Here is a 16472-nt window from a genome sequence, read left to right on the forward strand (position 1 = left end):
AAACAGGTAACAGTTACATTGTATGACACTATATATATAAACTTTTCACACAAACAGGCCATTGCAATGCCAAGAAGTCAAAATTGTATCTTACCAAGACTGAACTCCAGCTTTGGCTCATTTGCAATTCTCTGAATACCTTTTAAGGTTAAGAAAAAGAAAAAATATTAGAAATAATATTTAAAAAAAAAATGTATTTTCAATACATAGTAAAACTTTCACTGGTGTAATTCATACCTCTAGCTACCTGCCGTTGCCACTGGAGTAACATTTTATGTTACAAACCTATAATGAAAGAGACCTTTGCATGAAACACTTGCCTGAAAACAAAGAGTACTTTTGAAGAAGACTTCTTTCTTGTTAATAGAAACATTCTGTTGCTGGGGAAGGAAACTAAGGAGGGAAAAAAACACCCCAATTTTTCATGTATGAGTACTCATAAGATTTTCACAACAACTATTATCTGTTGGAAAAATATTAAATCTAATAACTCATTTTTAAGTAGGTATGTCATCACATTAAAATAGAAACAAAAAACTGTTCTATGAAACTACATAAATCAGGTTAATACAGTAAAATATATCACCATATTATTGACCTACATATAAATTGTAACGCGACAAACCAACTTCTTTTTATTGGAAAACAGCCCATGAATTCCTTTTCTCATATACCAACGACAATAAGAACATTTTAATTCCCTCCATTACGAAATTATGTTCTAGTGCACATTTTACTGCAAAGGACAGTATTTTCTTATTGTACTAGGATAAAGGAGTGAACCACAGAGCTGCAACAAGAGAATCATAGGAAGGATAGTTAAATAATACTGAGTTGTTCACTTGCTGCAGAAAGTAACTGCATCACAACTACAGTATCAATGAACCTTAGTGAAATTAGACAGTCTTTTTTAGACATTTACGCATTGTCTTCAGTGAACGGTATTAAGTATTTGCCAGGATTAAAGAAATTGGTCAGATGGGAAGGACCAAGTTAGTATATGAACAGAAATGCAAGATTTTTTAAATTAATAATAATAATAATAAACCATGAAAATTTATAGCTGTTGTGGTCCACAAAAACCTGATGTTGCTGAATAGGTCTAGTTTCACACTGTTCTCATTACTGTAGCTAACCATTCAAATCTGTGCAAGGAAAATTACAGCTGCAGAGCTCAGAAAGGCCTTGGTCAGTAAGACATAAATAAGTTGTGGGTTTTTTTTAATGAAGTTATAAGAAATGTCCAGGTTGAATTCTGCCACTAGCAGAGATGGCATATTGATCTGGAACACCTTTATGTATATGCTGGATACAGACTGGATTAAGTAACTGGGCACCTGAAATACAGTGCCCAAACTCCAGTGCACTAAACATGACTCAACATAGAGCTGCATTGCTTTCAAATCCCCAGAGTGCTTCTATATCACAATGAACAAACTTGTGATACTAATTTAAGCATCACTTAAGCTTTATGCATTTATCAAAGTTATTAAACTATATTTTAAACAGTAGTCTATATAGGACATAAAAGAGGAAAATAATTTTTTCCAACTATATGATTTCTAAGTCTTATGAAGAAAACATCAGAGACAAAAAGTCAGAAACACAGTAATCACACATTCGTTCCCCTGAAGTTTATCTGTATAAATCAAAATAGGTATCAGGTAATGATATTTAAAGACAATTTTAATCAGTTTATTTCCTTTACAACTGCCCTTTCTCAAGCAACAAGGCAAACAGCATTATGTACCGTTTGTGACACCATCTGTACTGCTACAGAGCGTAGGCCATCTTTATTGTATCCCCCAACAAAACGAGCATATGCACTTACTTGTAAAATGTGGCTCTCCTAGACTGTCTACTTGGGATGAAGGAAGAAACTGCCGTGCTTCATCTGATGATCTCTCCTCTCTGATTTCCATGATCAGCCTCCAAAGCTGCTGAATTTTATTCTGCAAACCTTCAGAGTTTGCTTCTCCCAGTGCCACAACCCAAGACTGACAATCTGGCTTTGATGCAGCTTCAAGGTAAAGATCTGGTTCTCCACTCTGAAACTCTGCGCTCAGAAAACACAAACACAGTTTTTAGCAACTCAGGTTCAAAAGGGACATTACAAAAATACTGATGTCACATACAATTAACACCACCACTCTCACATTTTTTTTTTTTTTTCATGGTCACAAAACCATGCAACCCATCCACCTCTTGAATCAAAACCCCAGTTCTTTCATACTCAGGTCAGTACAAAGTCTATCCACAGAGTGGTTCCAAAAGCAATTAACATATTGCTAAACTAGGTGGCAGAATCAAACTGAAATGGGAAATCCTTGTTCAGCACACATTCTGCAGCCTAGCAGGAGCTATCAGAGCTGCTAACTTGGACAAGAATTTGATTTAGCAGGGGCAGCAGACATGGTTCTGATGGATTGTGGGATTCACCAGAAGGGCTGTGTCACTAATTTCTTCTATTAGAGCTCTCCTTTATGCTCATCCTCTCATTCATCCTTGCCAGAATACTGCTCACCAACACATACAGATCATTTAGCATGACATAGCTCCTCTGTGAAGACTCAACAGGTTGTATGAGGGAGCTTCTGACCTCATTACTATCCACTTGTCATTTGCTGTTCTGCCTGAAGTCTAATTGTTAAATGATCACATTTTCTAAGAACAAAAGAAAAGGAAAAAAAAAAAAGGAGGAAAAGAAAAAGCTGAAGCTCCCAAGGAATCCAGGTAAGTAGCAAGGCTCAGCTATTTGATTCAGATTAGCACAGGAAGAAAAAAACCCCACATCTTAGGCATTTAAAATTCTGCAGTATAGATGGCTTCACAGAGTCACAAATTTAATGTGACGTTTAGTGCAACACACACTGAGAACAACAAACTGTGAAAGAAAGAAAAATCAATGCTTCTTTAAAAGAAGTTACCAACTGATTTAGAAACATAAAACTCTATACACCTGTGCTATTGTATTAGTAAGGACTGAAGTATTTGGCTGGACATCAAAATAGTTTTGACCTAAATAAGCCATAGATCATACTCCTGGATAAAACAGAACAATTAAATGTTTTCATCCTTAGTTTGAAAAACCCAAACAACAGAAAAGTTTTTCAATACAAGGTGAACTTAAATTCCCTTTTACTAACTTCAGTACCTAACCTTGGGCACGCACTTACATGTTATTCTAAACCCATTTGCACTTCATAAACTGAGCATCTGCCACTTACGATTAACTCTGCTTTTATTGTTGCGGGGGGGACAAAACATGCAAACCTCAAGTCTGGAAGCCTCTTAAAACTGTACTGGCACAAACCCCTGTAGAGGTGGGACAAGTTTTTTGTCTGGGGGTGGATCTATGGAAATCTAACTGTGTGGCTGCAGCTGCTGCTAAGAATGCTGGATAAGATTTCACATACCAGTTGGACTAGAGAATTCATGAGGAAAGACTGGAAAGAAGAGCAGAAAGTAGGGGAATGTTTTTCTGGCTCCACAGGCAATTTAAGAAGTACTAATAAGGATTCAAACTCTTGCCTCTAGCCCTGGCTCAATCAGAAAACAAGGTGTTCAGTTCTTGAGACAAGAATATCCAAAATCTGGAGGGAGCTGAAGATGTTCATCAGATCCTTCTTTACACACAAAATATGTACTGGAGTGACCAAACCTGAACGAGCTGAGCTTTACTGTTCGTTCACCTGTAAGCTCTCACGTGATTTGCTACTGCATCTGAGCCATGAGGGCAGTAACCTTCAAAAAGACTGGTAATTAGAAGAGCTGATAACTTTTCTGCCACTCTGGTAAAGTCTGAAACAGCATAGTGATCTACTCCCCTCTGTCACTGATCTCAGATATTCAGAAGTTTGGTTTTATTTTGTAGTATTTTAGAGCTACTAGTGGAAAAAGGAAAGGGAAAAAAAAAAAGAAATAAAAAAAAAAAACCAAGAGGTGCATATTCAACCAGCATTAAGACCAGCATTCATTCTAATAAAATTTAAAAATATATTTACAGGCATGCAAAACACCTGCTTATACCATTCAGCCTTTAAAACCACAGATAATTTTAATAACAGCAGTTTGGCTATCCAAGATACCATAGCTAAGGAAAGACTGTCAGACAAACAAGACAATACTTAACCACCAAAATACAAATATATGAAAGTGTTCTTTTCTTTTTCCTCCTTATTTTTAAATTTAAATAGGAACAGTCATCTCGCCTTGAAATATCCTACCGCTAGCTAGAGAAAAAACATCTGCTTTGGGAGGAAATCAATGGCTTGCAATTGAAATCATGCTATTTATATTTACCTCTTAGCTGTGGAAATCAGACTGGCATGCACAAAAGGCACACTGAATCACCCTTAAATGCATGGAACCAGAAATGTGTAGTGAAATGCAGTAGGAGTGGGCATAATTCACTGTATTCTGATCTAACAGGTGCCAATTTTGAGATCTGGAAGTTCATTCTGACCTATCACTTCAAAACACTACAGTCTGCTATATTTAGATCTTTGGAGTACTCTGACAGCTAAGTTAAATCCTCAAAGTCATACAAGGATACCTGAAAAATATTCATCACTGCAAATGTAGAAAGCTTTGTTATGCAAATCCAATGGTTAGTAAGTTAAGTATTTCCCATACTGTTTCAATGCATGTAACATTTATGTACAACAAGTTTAGATAATAGAAGAAACACAAACAATGTCCAAAATGCACATTGCTAAATGTCTGTTGCCATAAAGAAGCACACAGGTTTATTCATGTAATAAAGATCATCATCTCTGCTCTTCCAAGGCTATTTATTTTAGATCAACTGCATACAGTAAACCCTAACAAGCTCAGACACTGAGTTCTAAGTTTCAGTAAGGAAACAAAACTTAGCTGAAATGAGTTTTTCTGAAAATAAAACTCCCAGACCCAGAAATGTAACGAAGGCCTTAAATGAGTGGTGGACATATCAGCAGAATTAGATTTGTATTGAAACATCCTGAATACAGGAGTATTTCATGGGAGGACAAAAGCACTTTTTACTTTGCAGTTAAGGAGTTAGTGTAGAAAATACAAGTACACAAGCATCCTCTGTTATGCAGTTTTTGCTGACATGAGTTACCACAATTTAGTTTTGGGAAAAAATCCCTACCTTTTGAGAACATTTACTATTGACTTTAACAAGAGCAGTTCTTTATCTGGTATGCACTCCTAGTTTTACCGTTATGATGTATTTTTTGAATAAGAGGACACGTAAGATTTAAGAACATACAACACTAAAAAATTTTCTATATACATGGGAATAAGCAATAGCAGAACAGAAACCTTAGTGCTGGACATCCCTGGTGGGGTTTTGAGTTCAGTGGCATAAACCCAGGGAAGACATTCACACAGTTGAACACAATGGTTTTCTTTGCAAAACAAACATTCAACTTACTAGCTCTAAATTCAAAGCAAATGGTATATAGTCCTACCTTTATCTCTTTCTCTTCTGGAACTGAAGAAGGTCTACATAGCTACAAGAACCAACATAGGACCTTTTGATAGCTTGTATAAACACTCACAAAAAAACCCACAAAAACAGAAAGGGAAAGATTGTGACTGCTATCAGGCACTGGGATATTAAGGTAACCTAAAGTTACCTGATAGTGTTTGTCCTGACAGTAGATTTGTAGATATCCAATTAAAATCACTATCTAAATTAACATTTTGCAAAGCTTTGTCCTCAGCTTTTCCTAAGATAACTAGTTTATTTCCTGGAACCTAGCAGAGTGCTTAAAAGCAGGAGTACTGCTACTATACTACTTAGAATCACAGAATCATTTAGGATGGAAAAGACCTTTAAGATGATTAAGTCCAACTGTTAACCCTGGAATGCCTATTTAAGTTATTCAAGAAGCAAATCTAAAAACTTACGAAATCAGACATACTCTTCATATTTGCCATTAAACACTAGTCTGAAATTGCAATAAATAACCAGCTGTCAAAACGATTCTTCTCATTTCTCTACACTTTTAGTTCAGTTACGAACTGTTCAATTGATAACAAATTAATGGCCACAGCTACTAGCATCAGTGGGGTGTGGGGAGGGCAAATATTAATAATTCTAATGCACAAACTGGTCTCTAAATGTTAGCACTGACACTTGGATAATGCAACTGGCACTTGGATAATGGTGCAAATGCAAGCCAACACAGAGGCACCGCTGGTGAAATCTGGGAGAACAGGTTCTGTAGCAGAGCATGCTGTGTTGCTCTAGAGCAGGGGCATGTAGCACTTGGGACTGTATCAACTCACACCCACTTGGCCAGTAGCGTTGCTATACACACATCCTGAAGGAAAGTTTTGTGGTCTAGAAGCTGCCCCACTTTTACAATGTATAACTGTGTCCAAACCCTTGACTTTCCATCCCTTGACACACAAAGTGAGCAGAAGTAGAGACATCACTTACATTAACATTATGGAAAGCTAATGAGGTCCAGTGGCTATACCAGCATGTTTCAGACACCTTAAGTGGAGATTCCTCACTAGGAGGTGCTTAGAGGCCCTTCCAGCAGCTTGCCCACCTTGCCGCTTTTCCTTATTTCAATAGCAGGCACCCAGTTAGAAGCAAGAGCTGAGGAAGCAGGTAGTGGAAAGCAAACATATCTATCCATAGAGCCTTCTCTGATCCTCTTCACCAACAGTTCTTTTACTGAAGCATGATCTCAACAAGACTTTCTCCCACAGAAGCCAACATAGAAAGTTACAGTCCTATAGAACTTCTGCAGCTCTAATAAAGAGTTCAACCTCCCCTGCTCAAACAGGGCTGCTGTCGAATAAGGAAATATCATAAAGAGAAGCTGAGATATCCCCAGTGGCAGTGGAAAGCCTTTTCTACTCTAACCCAACCGACTAAAGGCAGAAATGCATTTTGGTGTTAGTTCCATCATCCTCAGATAACTTTTTTTGTTCCCATTATTTTGTAATGCTGCTTATATTTCCCAAGTTTTTCAATTTAACAATAGTATCTGCCTCTTTTCTCGGCAAGCACTTTCATATTTCAGTTGTTTTAAAAGTGAAAACAAATTTCTTATTAAAAATGTCTTAATGACATCCCTCACTTTTTAAACTGTACTTCATTGTAACTGTACTTTAAATCTCTTGCAGAGAAAGCTGCCTTTCTATGAGGTCAGAAATAATAGTCACCAAAAAGCGTAGGCAGTTACTGGGGTTGACCCTTGTCTTTCACAAGACTGCAGTTTAATGAAAAGGCTTTTAGAATATAAAATAATAAAACAAACACATTTCCATTTAAATGCTTTTCTATTTGTTATTGATCTTCATTTCTATCTTAATAAGGCTTTACTGTTTTATTTTACTAAATATGTAAAATTTACAGGAAGCTAGATACTCTATGGCTTGCTTATTTTTCATTAATGAGTTATAAGCATAAAATTTTGTTGAACAGAGTAAAAAAAAAAAAGAAATTACTGACAGGATTTAAATAAAAACCATGTACAAAGCACACGGTCAATGTCCAGAATTACAGCCTCTCCCTTTTCTAGAGGATCACTATTTTTCCTCCTATGCCAATATGCAAAGAAAAAGAGTTCAAAAAGGTTAAAGGTTCTCTCTCTCTTTTTACATGCGCTAGCAAAAAGTAATTCTCAGTTGCTACCTCAGCAGTGGAAAACAGTTGTGAATATCAATGAGCCACTGCCACTCTAAAATATAAAGCACCATCACAGCTTACCACCATATGCTGTAGCAAAAGTAGAATGGAAGCTTTGATACGTAAATTATATCCGCAGGATATTTCTAATACAGACATCAGAGGCTTTTAATTCACAAAGCTGACTGAATTCTATATGCTGATGCATTTCATGTTCAAATTAGTAGTGATGAAATCATCCCATGGTTACTCATGATGCTATGCTAATCTTCCTTTGGAAGTTAAATTTTCAAAGATAAAGAATTTAATTAAAAATTTTATCTTCAGTGTTGTGGGTTTGTTTTTTTTTTATTTTATTTTGCAATGCCGGAATAAACTTATATAAGTTTCCATTATAATCTCCATTTCAGTCCCCACAGAAGCTCACAAAGAGCCTGAGGTATTTGAAATTAATACAGTGTGATACCCCAGGTTGCCTACTGCAGTATAATACTTTCTTTCTTTTAATACCTGCAGGGTTTCACACATGCCACGTTGCTGCTTCCCTCTCATTAAATAAATACCACACCTATGCTGGAAGCAAGGCAGACCACACAAATATTTAAGTACCACAATGGTATCTCAAGATCACTGAACAGAAATACTGAAGCATTCAACAAAAGTACTGAAGTGCAGCCTTCCCGAAGCAGTAGACTGCTTTTGCTGAAAGGAAGTATATACCACATCACAGGCTGGATCGTCTGTCTACCTTTAAAAAGGCAGGATTCAGAGATACTGATTCTCTGCCTAGGTCTGCAAAACTAACCTTTGCATATGCCTTAGTTATTCCACCTCTAAAATGGGGAGTGATACTGACCTGCCTTCCCAAGCCACTACTATTGAAGGAAACAAAATACTCCAAGTGGCTGACATACTACAAACGGCAAAAGGCAATGTTTGCCATCTTAAGGATATTCCTACATGCAAGCTATTTTTCCCCTGATCCGCTGCAATATGTTTTAGATGACTGTGACCTTGCAACAAAAGCTTTGTCTGTTTTCTGTGTTCCCTCCCTTCCTCCTCATGCCTCACCAGCCCTACCGGGACGTTACAGCTCTTACCTCCCTACTTCTCACTAAGGGACCACACAGAGTAATGCAATTAACAGTCTTAAAGGGATATCTTATCCTGGAAAAGTGGTCAACTTCAGATCGCTCCTGGGACTGGTTCGAACATCTAGCCTCACAGTTCTAATTACCCTACTCCAGAGAAACATTACATGAGCAAAACCTACCAACATTCACACAACTTTTTCCTCCTGATTGCCTAACTTTTTACATCTTCTGCTCAAACACTGACACATCTGGAAGCGGACAAAATAAAGAAAAATGCTTGACATAAATTAACCATGGTGTGTTGACCTCGGCCAGCCAGCTGCCAGCTGCTTGCAGGCTCCCTCTCCTCAGCAAGGCGAGAGGAGAAAAAAAAAGCAACAGCTCATGGGTCGAGATAAAGACAGAGACCACTTAGCAATTACCATCATGGGCAAAACAGACTTATGGGAAAAATAACATAATTTATTGCAAATTAAAAGAGTACTGACTAGAGACAAAGACCTTTACCCTCCCCACCCCCCTTCACTCCCCCCCAGCTCAGCTTCACCCCCAGCTCCTCTGCCTTCCCCACACCCTGAGCTGCATGGAGGTTTGAGGGCTGGGACGGTTATTGCCAGTCCGTAACAGCTTCTCCCTGCTCTTCCTGCCTCCTCACACTTTACCCCTGGCTGCAGCGTGGTTTCTCCACAGGCTGCAGGGGAATGAATACCTGCTCTGCTGGGGTCTCTGCAGAAGCTCTGCTGGGGTGCCTGGAGCACATCCTCCCCTCCACCTGCCCTCTGGTGCTCACAGGGCTGTTCCTCAGCCCTTCCCCCCCTCACTCCTCACTGCTGGGCAGTGTTTCACCCCAGGTGCTGCCAGCAGGGCTAAGGAGCTGAGCCGTGCCCTGTGGTGGGTCACCAGGAGCCGGCCAGGACCAGTTCAGTCCAGCACAGGCTGTGGCAGCCCGGGCCTCTCCTCACAGAGGTGCTGCCCTGCAGCCCCCTCTGACAGCACCTGGGCACATAAACCCCACAGAGTAACCACCTCTAACAGGGTTTCCAAGGTCCAACAGAGACATGGCTATTCTCTAAACAGCTATGATTATATATTTCTGTCTGGGGAGGCTACAATGCCTGCCTGTGTTGTACAAGGTGCAAGTGTAGATGACGTGAACACAGCAGTTAGTCCTGAGGAGACTCCAAGGCAAGGCAGTTAACACTGCATTGCTCAGACGCTTCAGTGCACAGCTATGGTTTCCAGGTTTAAGATCTTTTGAGGACAAAAGGGTTGAAATGCTCCCCTTATCTCACCTTCTGGGATTTCAGGAATGAATCACACTGCGTGAACTGCCACATTCAATCAGATCAGAGGGCTGGAGCACCTCTCCTGTGAAGACAGGCTGAGAGAGTTGGGGTTGTTCGGCCTGGAGAATACTCTGGGGAAACCTTATAGCCACCTTCCAGTGCCTAAAGGGGCCTACAAGAAAGCTAGAGGAGGGGCTTTTTACAAGGGCATGTAGTGATGGGACAAGGCTTGAAACTGAAAGAGGGTAGATGTACAATAGATATTAGGAGGAAATTCTTTACTGTGAGGGTGGTGAGGCACTGTCCCAGGTTGCCCAGAGCAGCTGTGGGTGCCCCATCCCTGGCAGTGCTCAAGGCCAGGCTGGACGGGGCTGGGAGCAACCTGGGCTGGTGGGGGGGTGTCCCTGCCCGTGGCAGGGGGTGTAACGAGATAATCTTTAAGGTCCCTTCCAATTGAAACCGTTCTATGATCTATCTCACACCAGTGTCTGATCTGTTTTACTAATAGCTACTAGCTCATGTGACAAGGGCATGTAAACAACCCGCCACATACAGAATAGTAGATCACCTAACAAATCCTGTTTCCTTTCATGGTCTGCTCAGAAATCTTTTGAACAAGGGTGTTTTAGGAGCACTGCACTTGAAGTACTGACAGGATTATCTGCTGTGACTGCCTGACCTCTTCTGTACTCCCCTTATGTTTCAGTATCCACACGACCCTGAGGCAATGATCAGCTCTACAATATCACTAGATGTTGCATGAAAATGTCCTTATTTTTTCCTCCATGTTTACTCCCTGCATCTCATTGTGTTCTCCTCTTAGATATCCCTGCTAGTCTTCATTTCTCACTCTTGCTTACATCTCCTAGGTTTCGGCTCACCACCCAGAAGAAGAAGAGACAATTGGCGAAAAGCTTACTCCAAAGCCTCCCCTCATGGTTCCAAGTTGAACCCGCAGCTGATTTTCTTCATCTTGCAGGCTGCAACATGAAGAAAATGCCCCTTCCCAGCCACACCAAAGTTAAACCTCACAGATCAATTCTGCCTCCTTCCTTGGAGCTTCTGCTGTGTTCTGGCACAGCTCTCCTCCATCTGCTTCACAAGAAATGGGACATTGTGAGCAGGTATGTCCTACTATCCTGCTTCCATGTTGAGTCCTTTAGAGTCCCAGATGCACATTTTAGAGCTTTTTTTGGCTGCCAGTGGCCATTGGATATATTCTTGAGACAATGCAGCTAGTTCTTCATGATAGAAGCCCCCATTGCCAAAGCTATCTTCTTAGTTCCTGAGGTTTGCTTTTCCCCTGTTTTGTCTTCTGAATTTTTTCTTCTCCCCTACAGCACATGGATTGTTATTTCATTTACTTTAGTATTTTATCCTCATTCAGTACACAGTATATCATCTTCATTTATCTTCAGTTTTGTTCTAATACCTCATAATAGCCTGGCTTGCTTTTTCTTTTCCCATCCAACAAATCATCAGCCAGGCTGTTGTCCTTGTTCTCCAGCACAGGAAAATTGCCAAGTTTGAAATCCATTTCTCCTCTACCTGTCTGTCTCTTCCTCTATCTTCTGTTGTATTCCTTTGGTCACCCTCCAGGCATTTATCATTATTTGTTGGCTCTGCATACCTGGAGTTTTCTATACTGTTTCCTCTTTTCTCCTTTAACATGTTTTTGGTGGCTAGTCAGAATGCCACCCTTACCTCTAACCACACTACTGACCTTCAAAAACATTGTTTTCAGAAGTCTGTCTCTCAGCTAGCAATTTCTGTTCCTAACTATGCAAGCATATTTCTTCCTCCGCACATATTCACAGTCTCTTTTTCTCCACAGGCAGTCTGAAGCGCTTACTCAGTATTCATTATTGTCTACGTCCCCAGCTTTTGGAGTTAAAACCTGCCAATCTCACTGCCACAGAAGCTGTCCTGTTTGCAGGCTTCAAAGCTAATTGAAAGAGTCCTGTGAGCAATTACAACTGTATTCTTGGTTCAGTTCAGTAGCATTATGTTCAAGCATTGTAAAAGAAATGCCAGAAGGGAACTGACATGACTGTATTTATACTCGAATTGCAACATCACCACCTCATAAAGCTCATGATTCCAATCAATTAATTGGACTCAATAATGGCATAATTAGAAAAGTCTCAATTTGAGACTCAATGGTAATCATTCAGCTGTTATAGTTATGCAAAGCAATGCTTCCAAATACAGAAAGAAGTCCTTTTTGATGCAGCGCCTCAACATCAGGCACAAGACATAAGATTTAATGCACCTGAAGGTGCACAAGCCTAGGGGACCTGGTGAGAAGCATCCGTGGGTCCTGATGGAACTCACAAATGAAGTTGCTAAGCCACTTTCCATGATATTTGAGAAGTCACAGCAGTCACATGAAGTTCCCACTGACTGGAAAAGAGGAAATGTAACCCCCATTTTGAAATACCGAAATAAGGAAGACCTGGGGAACTACAGGCCAGTCCGTCTCACCTCTGTGCCCAGCAAGATCATGGAGCAGATTCTCCTGGAAACTATGCTAAGGCACATGGAAAATGAGGAAGTGATTGGTGACAACCAATTAAGGGCAAATTGTGCCTGACAAATTTGATGGCCTTCTACAAAAGGGTTACAGCATGGATGAAGGAGGGAAGAGCAACTGTAGTCATGTACCTGGACTTGTGCCGAGTATTAGACACTGACCTGCACGACATCGTTGTCTCTAAACTGGAGAGACATGGATTTGATGGATGGACCACTTGGTGGATAAGGAATTGGCTGCATGGTCGCAGTCAAAGAGTTGCAGTCAACAGCTAAATGTCCAGGCAGAGACCAGTAATGAGTAGCATTCCTCAGGGTTTGGTACTGAGACTGGCACTGTTTAACAGCTTTGTCAATGACATGGGCAGTAGGATCAAGTGCATGCTCAGTGAATTTGCTGACAACACCGAGCTGTGTGGTGGAGTCGACACACCAGAGGGAAGGGCTGCCACCCAGAGGGACCTTGCAGGCTTGAGAGCTGGGCCCGCGCAAACCTCATGAGGTTCAAGAAGGCCAAGTACGAGGTCCTGCACCTGGGTTGCAGCAATCCCAAGCACAAATACAGGCTGGGTGGAGAATAGATTAAGAGCCACCCTGAGAAGAAGGACTTGCAGGTGTTGGATGAGAAACTCAACAGAACCGGCAATGTGGGTTTGCAGCCCAGACAGCCAACTGTACCCAGGGCTGCATCAAAAGAAGCGTGGCCAGCAGGTCCAGGGAGGTGATTCTCCCCCTCTACTCCACTCTGATGAGACACCACCTGGAGTCCTGCGTTCAGCTTTGCAGCCCACAACATAAGAAGGATGTGGACATGTTGGAGCAAGTCCAGAGGAGGGCCACAAAGATGATCAGAGAGCTGGAGCACCTCTCCTGTGAGGACAGGCTGAGAGAGTTGGGGTTGTTCAGCCTGGAGAAAGAAGACTTCAGGAAGACCTTATAGCAGCCTTCCAGTACCTAAAGGGGCCTACTAGGCTATTACGGTTACCAGAAAATGGCAAATTGGTCCAAGTACTTCAAAATCATGCAGTGGTATCAGAAAGAATCCATTTCATTAAAAATTTCTAACACAATAGCTATTTTGAGCTGTTCCTCCAGAGAAAACTATGACAGCAATTTCTCCAAGTAAAACATTTCCACTAAAATAATGATTCTGATTGCTATGAAATAACTGATTTTTTCCTACTGTTTTTACCAATTTTATTAATGAGGAGTTGATAGGAGGTGAAAAAAAACCAACATAAACCCCCTCATTTAATATGGAGATTGGCAATAAATAATCATTCAAGAAAAAGATTAATTAGCTATGGACCAACATAAAACCCACATTGTAGATAATGCCTAACAAAACTGAACCTCAAACTTGTATTTATTGTCAGAGGAAGAAGATGACATATGAATTTCACTTTATTTTAGAAAAAGTAAAACAATAGCTTTTAGGATTCTCTTTTTAGGCATGAATTCAGAGAAAAGCAATATTTACATATATGCACCTCACAGATAACAGGATATATTTTAGCTAACTTTTCTAAAAAGTTCCAATGCCTGAGCAGTTAGGCATTTTTGTTTTAATTTTTGTTGACAGAAATAAAAAATTCGCACCGAACGTATTTAGCTATGTCTTACTTACTGAGAACTATGGAAACATCTGTTTTACTCCTGAACTCCACAATCCAGCAGCGCTCCAGGATTACCACTTCAGAGGCTTCAGAATTCTGTGAAACATAAAGATGACAAAACATTAAGATTTGGAACCTGACTGGGAAGTCCTTCTGTTTGGCTGTTCACAGCCAGCACAACATGTAGATATAAAGACAAGCATAACAGTGACTAGGCAGATGGATATAGGCATTCTTTAATTACTGATCTGTGTCATCCTACTTCAAGTCAATGAGCTATATAATAGGAATAAACTGTTAGAAAAGACCACACAGGAAACTAAGAAAAAAAGGAACTCGGTAGCTGGATTTCCTCCACACTGTAGATATCCAAAAGTTTAGGTGCCACCTCACTTTTAAGCAAATCAGGCAAGCCCAGTTTATTTCAACTTCCATACCTAGTAATATAGCTGAATCAAATGTCAGATTCTATTCAAAGAGTAGAATACCTTCAAGTGAACAAAATAACGTGCAATTGTAGAGTAGGCATTTCTTTTCCATTTTTATTTAAAAGGGATTACTTTATCATGACTTGAAACTCTGAATGTTGTCTCTGGCTATGCCATTTGAATGACATTAAGTGATATGCACTATTGCAGAGTGCAATATGATAAGAATTAGCGCTATCATTTTTTGTGAATGCTCTGCAGAGAAGATGCAGACTCCTCTTCCAGTTTAGTAAGTGTGACTCATTTTTCAGAAGAGTGAAACTATCAATCACTCCCTCAGAATTAATCTTTTTTCCCCTAATACTTTTATTATCCGATTTTCATCCCTAACATCTGGTAACGAATAACCCTTAGAGCACATACCCATACACTTCCTCATTGCAGGTTCCCAACACGAATCTCACAAAGCTCATTCTCTACTTGAGTGAGATTCTGCAGGGATTAATGTAAAATCTTATTTTATCATTCCTTCCTCAGGTACTTTTTTTATACCAACTGATCTTAAAGATGAAAATTTTTCATATTGTAGACAAATTCTACCAAAAGCCTGAACTTTACTTCCATGTATTTGATACTTAATGAATGACTTCATAAAATGGCTTACATTCATAACACCTGATTAATATACACAAGTCTTCTTTGTCCACTCTTTCTCTGCATTTATACTATTACTTGGCCTGCCAGAATCAGACTCAAAACTTCTTGCCAAGAGTTTCACATTCATTTTTAAATGAATAGTTCGATCCTGCATTTTCTCTCAAAAAGACCCTTTACTTACCCAGTAATACCACTGTCTTTCATGAGCAAAAAAAGTGAATATTTAATACAGTAAGACTGTAAGACTGGTGAATAACAAACAGGTAACATTGTAGAAAGTCCGTGATTTCCTTGAGAAAACCTGTCTTTATTCCCTCCCTCTCACCTTCTACCACTTAATAAATGAACACTCCAAACCCAGTTATCAAAGCACAAATCAGTATCTAAAGGTGAAAAAAGTTAAAATAAAACAGAGGAGTGTGGGGGGGGGGGGGGGGGGGGGGTGAAAAGCACATGATGTTATATTGAAATATGCCAGAATTCAAGACAGGGGTTTTGATGAACAAAGAAAAAGCAATCAGATTTATCTAGAAACTACTTGTACATTGAATTCTTAGAAATATTTTTCAGGCTGGGCTGGGCTAAAAGGGATGTATTGTCCTGTACACTGAAAAACAGCTGATTGTTTGTATAAAAAAAAAAAAAAAAGGCAAAAAGGAAGAAAGTAGTGAAATAGTGCAATTGGTTTGGGGAGAAATACGAATGCTACGTTAGGAACTTTTTTATTTATAGAATCCAGCAAGTCAAGCATACATAGTAACCCAGAGGCAATTCTCAGGTGCTATCAAGTGAGGCATTCTTTGAAGTTCTACAAGGGAAAGTAAAATACAAGAAGTCTTTACGAGCAATAGCTGAAGTCAGCTTGGGAAAATTGGCAATAACAGTTCAAAAAGAACAAATAACAGACTAATCAGGAAAAGCTCTGCACTGCAATGATGCTGATAACTATTTTGATTCTTTAGATTTTGAAGCAAGACATCAACACCATATAGTCTCCCAGATAACCCTGACTTGAAAAGTGGATAATGCAGCCCAACTCCTTCGAGAGCTGGCAATCTTTCAGAAAAAGTATGACCAAAAGAAGGCATTTATTTCAAAAGTTAACAAAGATCTGATACAATTTAACACTCAGCTGTGACTATGTGAAAGAATCCTATCCAGTCTCTGTTCAAAAAAATAGTCAATCATCTCTAACAATTCTTCCCTTTTTCATCTCTACAAAA

At 39.7% G+C, this 16472-nt stretch overlaps 1 protein-coding gene across 3 annotated transcripts in view; it reads right to left on the reverse strand.

Annotated features, from left to right (window-relative positions):
• Nucleotides 1-14257, reverse strand: part of INPP4B (inositol polyphosphate-4-phosphatase type II B) — a 220868-nt gene extending 206611 nt beyond the window's left edge. For all 3 annotated transcript variants that reach the window (XM_040581815.1, XM_040581804.1, XM_040581824.1), the window contains exons 1-3: nt 14176-14257; nt 1832-2056; nt 95-139 (exon numbers count right to left, since the gene is read on the reverse strand). In XM_040581815.1, the coding sequence (XP_040437749.1) occupies nt 95-139; nt 1832-1922 (136 nt within the window). In that variant the 5' untranslated portion in view covers nt 1923-2056; nt 14176-14257. The remainder of the gene's footprint in view (nt 1-94; nt 140-1831; nt 2057-14175) is intronic.
• Nucleotides 14258-16472: the final 2215 nt, after the last annotated feature.

The sequence above is a fragment of the Falco naumanni genome, chromosome 1 (genome assembly GCF_017639655.2).
Source record: "Falco naumanni isolate bFalNau1 chromosome 1, bFalNau1.pat, whole genome shotgun sequence".
Classification (NCBI taxonomy): Eukaryota; Metazoa; Chordata; class Aves; order Falconiformes; family Falconidae; genus Falco; species Falco naumanni.